Genomic DNA, 9007 nt, shown 5'->3' on the forward strand with positions numbered 1-9007 from the left:
GTTTTTATTTTTTGTTCTTGTAATAGTAGTTTGGCAAAAGCGACCAATAAACGAAGTACCTAGGCTTTAAAAAAATAAGTCCTGGGGGTCAATTTGTTTGGCTAAAAAAACCTTTCAAGGCCGTGCCCCAGCATGGCCATAGTCAAATAACTGAAACAAGTAAAAGATAAAATTGAATAAATAGACAGATCAAGAATCACTTAAAGAATATAACTTCTATTTACTCACTTTTAATAAATTATTGTAAAATATTCTCTGAGACAATTTCCAAGTAAGCAATACAATTACATGTATGTGTGTGTGTGTGTGTACACATACTGAAAACCCAAACTATTGTCACACTATTTTAATTACTTTTAATATTTTTCCATCTGTTTCTATTTCTATTGAAGTCGTTTCTCTGGCTTAGAAAGTCCATGTGTCCTTTTCTATATACCTGATGGTCATCAGAAAGAGAAGTCAAAATCTGGAGTGTGCGATAAACAACAACAGCCTCATCAAGAAATCAGTGCTAAAGAAGTAAGTCTTCTCATAAATGATTGTTATCTACAGTATGTTTCTTACTTGAAAGGGTTGTAAAAACTGCTGAGCAACTTTTATAGGAAAGATCAATAGAATATAGATTTGGCCTGCTTAAATCTCTTCTGTGATATAGAATTGTCAGAAGAGTTGCTCGGGTTGAAAATATTACTCAGTTAGTTTTTTGATTATAACTATTTCATAGATTTTTTATTTACAGATTAACTTCTATATCAACAGATCACAGAATTTCATAGAGATCTGCCCATTAGCTTAGTGCACTACAAGTTATATTAACAGGCGTTGTCTATAACTTTAGATGTTAGACTAAGAGGAACATGTTGTGTAAAGTCTTAATAAACTGGCACCCTGTCAATTATGACAATCAGGGTTCCAGTTGATCCGATCAGTGGAACAGTGATCCGTTCATGAAATTAACATGAAAGTGGCTGAGCACTCCACACACACACATGGCCTTAGCATAGTTCTCAGGGAGATTCAGCATGACACAGAATATGACTAGACTGTCCCTTTGAATTACGGGTACTACTCATTTTTGACAGCTGAGTGCACTGGAACAATGTGGAATAAAGCATCTTGCTCAAGGACATGATGTGTGATCAGATATCAAACTCAGAACCTTACAATCGTGAGCCAAATAAACCTAGTCACAAATCCATGCATATGAAATACACTAAGGACAACAGATGAATAAAATGGCCAAGACTACATAGAATTGGCTTGGAATAGATTTTAGTACCAACAAAAATCAGCAACAGGTTGACAGAATCATTAGCATGTCAAACAAAAAACTTAGCAATGTATGTTCTAGCTCTTTGCTTTGAGTTCAAATCCACCAAAAGTCTGTTTTGCTTTTCATCCCTTTGAGGTCGATAAATTAAGTACCAGTCAAGTACTGGGATCAACATAATTGACTTTTCCTCTCCCCTCACAATTGCTGGCCTTTTACCTTTCAACAGACCAGTGTCCTATTCAGGGCGATGTTGTAATTTTTGTCACCAAGGTGAACAGGTCGCTTACCTTATGAATCCTTAAGCTCAAGAAAAAAAAGACATAACAAATCAGCATCACTTTATTCTTCCTCTATTTCTTTATGTATATGTTCATCACTGTTAGTGTTGCCAGCTGAAGAGAGTAGAGTTTGGTATGCAAATCTCATTGGGTAAAAACATACCCATTGCCTTCACCAGTTGACTTTAAAGACCAGATCCACTCAAATCTGCATTGTCTATAGTATCCTAACATTTCAGTTGGCTGATATTACTGGAGTTATCTCATTTGTTTTCTTTACATTTTTGCATGTTCCCAAATGGGAATTTTTATCAACTAATTGTTTGGATAATGTTGGTCATATGTTTTCAATATTATATATTATACACATATTAGACCCCACCACATTTGCAATGTATAGGATATTCTCATTTATTTTCTCTCAGCCATATAAAAGGTGCATGGCCTAGTGGTTAGGGTATTGCACTTGTGATTGCAAAATTATGGTCTCAATTCCTTGACCATGCAGTGTATTGTATTCTTGAGCAAAACACTTTATTTCATATTGCTCCAGTTCACTCTGTGATAAATGAATGACCCTGCAATGAACTGGCATCCTGTTCAGAGTGGTATGTTATGATCCCGGTCGTTTATATGTCATGGAAAGCAAGTAACCAACCCTATGAATTTTAGAACTCTTTACAGTAAAGTTCAATATTACTGAAAGTAAATGTTACCAGTTGGTCAAACTACAGCAGCTATTTACCAGAATTTACTTCATGTTAGAAATGATTTACACAACAGAATCATGGCATATGTAATCATCTCCAGAGAAGGTTTTTTTTGTTTTTTTTTTACTTGAAATACTTTTTTATTCCTTCAGAAAGCACAAAGTAAGAAAGGAAAATCGGCTGAAAAATCTCCACAAGAAGAATTCCCCCAAGTGTTTTCTAAAGAAGCATTGGATGTGGATACTCAAATCCAACAACAAGGTGCTATTGTTCGTAAACTTAAAGAAAATAAAACTGCCAAGGTATGTCCCATGTTGATGCTATCAATTTGTTTACCATTTGTTCAAAATCTCTTTTACAATGGAATGATGTTATGGAGTGACACAAAATAGTTTTATATCAGATCTTTCCATTTGATGATTTTGTTTGGTTGATTTTGTCTTTGCTCATTTTCCTTTGACAGCAGTGATTTGACAGAATTATTTAGAGCATGATGCCATGTAAAAAGCACCAAGTACATTCTGTTAAGTAGTTGGCATTAGGAAAGGCATCCAGCCGTAGAAAGCATGCCAAAACAGACAACCTGGAGCCTGGTGCAGCCCTCTGGCTTGCCAGCTCTAGTCAAACAATCCAACCCATGCCAGCATGGAAAATTAAATGATGATGATGATTAGAGCATTGGAGAGAACACACTGTAGTTCTGGCTTACTGCACTTTGAGTTCAAGTCTTACCGAAGTCAGTTTTTCAACCATGTGGTTTTGGGTTCAATCGCACTGTGTGGCATTTTGGGAAAATGGCTTCTACTATAATTTCAGTCCAACCAAATTTGAACTCAGATTGAACCTATGGTCTTAGGTTCAATCCACCCCACAGCACTTCAGACAAGAGTCTTCTTCTATAGCCCCTGACTGACTAAAGCCTTGTGAGTTGATTTGCTAGACATAAACTGAAACAAGCTGGCCAAAATATATCTATGAGCATAATCATCATCATCATGCAAGTGATGTTCATTTCCAGTCTTCCCTGAAAAACATGTCAGGCCATGGAAAAATGTTACCTTGCTTGGAAACTGAACAGCCATAGAAAATCTGCCCCAACAAATTCTGTCTGATGCAAGCAAACATGGAAAAGTACATGTTAAATGATGATGTTGTTGATAATATTTTAAGACAATTATTTATAAGTTTATTACCAAAAGGAAATTACTTAAATATTACTGAGTTGACAACTATCTTTACATTTCTGCTGTTTCACAATAAGTAGTTGACCTTGGCAAATGACCTTTTAAGATATTAACAACAACGTAAAACAAAGAGTTTGATTGCACTATTTAACCCTTTGAACCTGCAAGACTGTTTAACACTAAATTTGTCACTGAAATTGTTGCCAACTTTCACTTTACTGCATCTTTGTGCATAGCTTGTACAGCCCTACTAATTCCTACCACTGTGTGAGGCACCATCATATAGTTAATATAATTAATTTCATCTTTTATTTATATATTTCCAGCCTGAAATTGATGCAGCTGTGAAAATTCTCTTAGGTTATAAGAGTCAGTTTAAGGCTGTGAGTGGGTTTGATTGGAAACCAGGATGTACAAAATCCTTTGAAGGAAAAGGTGATGCTGCACAACCATCATCTCATCCCGTTTCTAATCAAAATGCATCAGACTTAAATAAACGTATCCAAGATCAAGGAAATAAAGTTCGCCAGTTGAAGTCTTGTAAAGCACCAAAGGTTTGTGCTTTATGATTCTAAGTTATCTTTTGTTGAATTTTGAAAATAAATGAAACTTAACCGTTTAGCATTCACATTACTCTGTCGAATGTAAGGTTTATTTATTTGCATTGTGCTGGTGCCACATAAAAAGTATCCAGTACACTCTGTAGAGTGCTTGGCATTAGGAAGGGCATCCAGCCATAGAAACCATACCAGAACAGACAATGGAACCTGGCGCAGCCCCTGGCCTTACCAGCTCTGGTCAAACTGTCCAACATGGAAAACAGACATTAAATGATAATAGTGAAGATTGTTTTGAATTAATCATGCATCATCTCATAATTTCAAGATTTCAATTTTAATGTTCACTGTTTAAATTATGGAGTGCTACATACTAAATTTGTTTTTTTCTTTTGAGTGATGTTAATTTCTTCATAAAATTTTGTGAGACCTGATAATTATGATTTCCAGGGACTTGCCATCTCCTTTCGAACAAGACACCTATTTCTGTCCCTCTATCTGACTTATCCCCCGGCATAAAGCCACCTCCTCCAATACTACCCCCTCCCTCCCACACGCACTCAGTTAAGAGCTCTTGCTTTGCAAGTTATTTCTTGATCTCATTAGTACTGGTACCACATAGAAAGTGAAGTGATTGTTGTTAGGAAGGGCGTCCAGCCACAGAATCCATGCCGAAATAAACATTGGAACTTGGAGCAGTCCTGTGGTTCATCAGCTCCTATCACACTGTCCAACCCAGTGTTTCTCAACCTTTTTACCCTTGCGTAACCCTTAAAATAAATAGGTGTCTCAAGGAACCCTTGTACAAAAAAATTATATACTATATATAGCTGCAGGTTCCAGGTTCAGTCCCACTGTGTGGCACCTTGGGCAAGTATCTTCTACTATAGCCTCAGGCTGACCAAAGCCTTGTAAGTAAATTTTATAAACGGAAACCGTCGTATATATATATCTATATATATGTTTGTATATCTGTGTTCCCCCAATATCGCTTGAAAGCCAATGCTGGTGTGCTTACATTATATATATATGGTTATATTTTTTTGATAACATATTAGGTTAGATAGGATGTCTCTATTACAATAACCAATAATATGTTGCACATGTATAGTAATATTATGATCATGAAATTAGCATTAGCTTGTCTCACTCTTTCTCGCAGAGCCTTAGGGATCTGCAGGCTCCCAGTTGAGAAATGCTGGTCTAACTCATGCCAGCATGGAAAACAGACATTAAATGATGTTTATGATGAAACTTTCAGAACTATTGCTAATACCAGCGAAGATATGTAATCTGTTACCACATGATTATATTAAAGAGTTAAATGAAGATGTTTATTAACAGAAATATTAAAATATCTTAAATCAAACATTAATGGTGTAATTAATTATAATTAAGAATGCTGTGAATTTATCATGGTTAGTAAATGAAAAACACAAACTTTAGATGAGCTTACTTTGTATCAGTTCAGATAAAGTTATTTGTGAATGGATAAATTAAGTGGTTGGCCTTTTTCATCATTGGTTGACAAAATTGTAGAGACAATAACTTGTGCCTGGGTTGTTTCCAGGAGCAAATCCTTAATCCCTAGTATACTTACCACCTCTCCACTCATGGATACGCCATGCAGGAAAGACAAGTCCATGGAACTATAGGAGATTCAGATTTTGGTTAAGTATAACTATGGATACCTGCCTTATTTTCTGTACAAGTTTACTCCCTTGGCCTTTTTTTTTTTTTAATGCTCAATAAATTACCCCAAAAGACAGCAGGGATTTGTTATTCTAATGGGCATGGTTTTTGCAGAACCAGTTCCTTTCTTGTTTGTATTGGTCTGGTGTAAAGAAGTGTCACAAGCCCAGTAGTTTTCAGGATATAGGATTTGCATGGAATTTACCTTCTCTTGGATGAGCAGCTAAAGATTTTAGGTTTTCATTTGCCCTGGGTCTGTTGGGATGTCTGTCAGTGATTGTCTTCTGAAGTAAATTAACCCTTTAACACTTACACTGGCCATATCAAGCCCAAATAGTCTACCTGTTCTATGTTCAAACTAACCAGATCTGACCTCTCACACCTATCTAACAATGTCATTCTAAAAATAAACAATCACATCATTGAAATCTCAAAGTTATGAGATAATACGTGGTTAATTCAAAACAATGTGAATAAATAAGCATTGCTTACAACAGAGTAATCTGAATGCTAAAGGGTAAATATGGAAAGTTAATCTACATAACTGTTCTATGCAATCTTGGTAAAAGTGAAGTTGTTACTCATGAAATTTTAATTAAATCAGTAGAAAGTTTTCCATTATATTTCTAAAGAATGCAACTTAAATTGGTTTATTTAACAAAAGAATAGTAGGATAGGTAATGTGCTTTAGTGAGAACTAACATAGGATATCAAAAAGTATTTGATCAAAAGTTACCTGTAATATTAGCAGCCTCTCTGGGAAAAATATGTCTTCTGCCTAATACTTAATAATTTTAATTTAACCCTCTCGGACCTGGGTCCCTGTGTCTAATTTTACCCTCCACCAGGGCTCCTGCGCAAAAAGTAAGTATTTGTATACACAGCTCAAGAGTAATAATTGCAGGTAAACTAATGGACAGAATCACAAAAAAAAAATTCAAAAGAATAATAATAAGCCTCTCTCTCAACTACTGTATTTGTTCACCTGCATCACTACTTTCCTCATCACTTTCACCAGTTTCATTGTCCGAATCACTCTCAATGTCTGCGTACGGGTAAACTCTTCGAAGAATAAATATTATCTATAATATCCTCAACTGTAAAATGTCTAGGCCATGTTCATATACCAAACAAAGTACTGGATTCATCACAGGCTCATTTCATCACAAAAATCTGTTTTTTTTGTGACTAAAAACAAAAGTAAACAACAGCCACAGGGGACGTAATTAACATTGAGTCATAAACTCACTTGACTACAAAGCTGCAATGTAATAGGTTGTCTATTTTTAGTATTTTATCTCCTTTTTCTGTGTTGTTCATTACCACTTTAATAGGAATCTAGTAGAGATTATATTTAGGCTATTTCCTCCATACCAGGAATACAATGCTATTGGGTTAATCTGTAGTCTTATTAATCCCTATACTTCATGAAATAAAAAGAATGTCAATAAACTGTTTTAGGGTTTCTTTGTTCTTTTTGCTGTTAAAAGATATCATTTCTCATTCTTCTTTTTCCCTTTCAGGAAGAAATAACCGCTCAAGTAAATATATTATTATCTTTGAAAGCTGAATATAAAACTCTGACCGGAACTGAATGGAAAGCTGAAGTATCACCTGTAAATGGTGATAAAGACAAACCTGCTGCTACCATTACTGATCCAGCCATTGCTGAAATAAATCAAAAGATTACAGAACAGGGGAATAAAGTGAGACAACTTAAAGCTGATAAAGCACCAAAGGTATCTTGGTATTTCTTAACCTGTATTCCTACAGTAATTCAGTTGATGAAGGAAACTAACAAAGTACTTTATTTTCCTGCATTATATATGTTCGTATCCCTTTTTTTCATAGACTTCACCAAAATATTAACTGTGTGGCTGTGTTGTTAAGAAGTTTGATTCCCAACCATATGGCTCCAGGTTCAGTCCCATTACATAGCACCTTGGGCAAACGTCTTCTGCTATAACCCCAAGCCAACCAAAGCATTGTGAGTGGATTCGGTAGGTAGGAACTGAAAAAAGGCAGCGAGCTGGCAGAAACGTTAGCATGCCAGGCAAAATGCTTAGCAATATTTTGTCTGCCGTTACATTCTGAGTTCAAATTCCGCCGAGGTCAACTTTGCCTTTCATCCTTTCGGGGTCAATTAAATAAGTACCAGTTACACTCTGTGTGTGTAGCCCCTTGTGGGCAGCAAAGAAATAAGAAACTGAAAAAAGCCTGTTGTATGTGTGTGTGCATACATATATGTATGCATCTGTCAGTTATCTGCCATAGGTCAACTTTGACTGTTCTGTTCAGGGACAGAATGCCTTTGAATGATGAGTAAAGCAGTTGGCATTATCCTCCACCAGTTTGCCTCTCTGTACCTCCACACCAAGTATGAAATAGTATACAAGAGTGCAATGAGCATGGTTGCTGAGGGTGTCTTGCAGTAGCAGCTCACTTGCTAGTTGACACCCAACCGTTGTCTGGTAGTACCAATCATCCACTTGGTCACAATAACCTTCAAGCCACCTTGTCAATTATCCAATGTCCTGCTACAGTTGTCTTCACCATATCTCTGGCATGGGAGGTTAAGGGGTTGTGTACTTGTCCTAGGTACCACTGCAGTCTATGGACAGAAGCGGCAACTTATTCTCCCTTTTATATTCTGCCATTGATGTGAGTATCCTGTGTAAAAGTGAGGGAGAGAGTCATGTATCTATGTCATGACATGATATGATTGTTGTAAACAAGTGTCACTGTCATACAAGCAGTGTCCTTCATTTTCAAATTTCTGTGAAACATATTTGGTCGTGGGGGAATATTACCTTACTTGAAAACAGTGAGGGTTGGTGACATAAAAAGCATCTTGTCATAGAAAATCTGCCTCGACAAATTCTGTCTGACCCATGAGAGTAGGAAAATAAACAATAATAATGAGTAGTCTTGATCAGCTCCATTTGAGTATTATATATAAAGTCTACAAATGGTCAATGAAAGATTTGGAAGCCTATTGGAATAGCACTTGAAACAGTTTTCATTCAGTTATGCAGTGATGAATTTTATAGAGTGAACGACATAAGAAGCATCAGATGTGGTGTGCAAGAAAGACGACTGCGCTAGTATGGCCATGTGTTACGTATGGATGAGGACTGCTGTGTGAAGAAGTGTCACACCCTAACAGTGAGATGGTGAAGCACGACTTGCAAACATTGGGCCTCACAAAGGCAATGACAAGTGACCAAGAGATGTGCTGTACTTGAGAAGACCTGGCAAGCCAAATGAGATCGTAGCCATGGCCTATGCCAGTGTCGCATAACTGGCCCATTTA

The 9007-nt window shown here is 36.4% G+C and overlaps 1 protein-coding gene across 2 annotated transcripts in view; it reads left to right on the plus strand.

Moving 5' to 3' along the window:
* The window catches only part of LOC106868415 (bifunctional glutamate/proline--tRNA ligase), a 63182-nt gene that overhangs the window by 36906 nt on the left and 17269 nt on the right, over positions 1-9007 (plus strand). For both annotated transcript variants that reach the window (XM_052971851.1, XM_052971850.1), the window contains exons 19-22: positions 393-519; positions 2414-2563; positions 3772-3999; positions 7218-7433. In XM_052971851.1, coding sequence (XP_052827811.1) covers positions 393-519; positions 2414-2563; positions 3772-3999; positions 7218-7433 — 721 coding nt within the window. The remainder of the gene's footprint in view (positions 1-392; positions 520-2413; positions 2564-3771; positions 4000-7217; positions 7434-9007) is intronic.

This window comes from Octopus bimaculoides, chromosome 11 (assembly GCF_001194135.2).
Source record: "Octopus bimaculoides isolate UCB-OBI-ISO-001 chromosome 11, ASM119413v2, whole genome shotgun sequence".
NCBI lineage: Eukaryota > Metazoa > Mollusca > Cephalopoda > Octopoda > Octopodidae > Octopus > Octopus bimaculoides.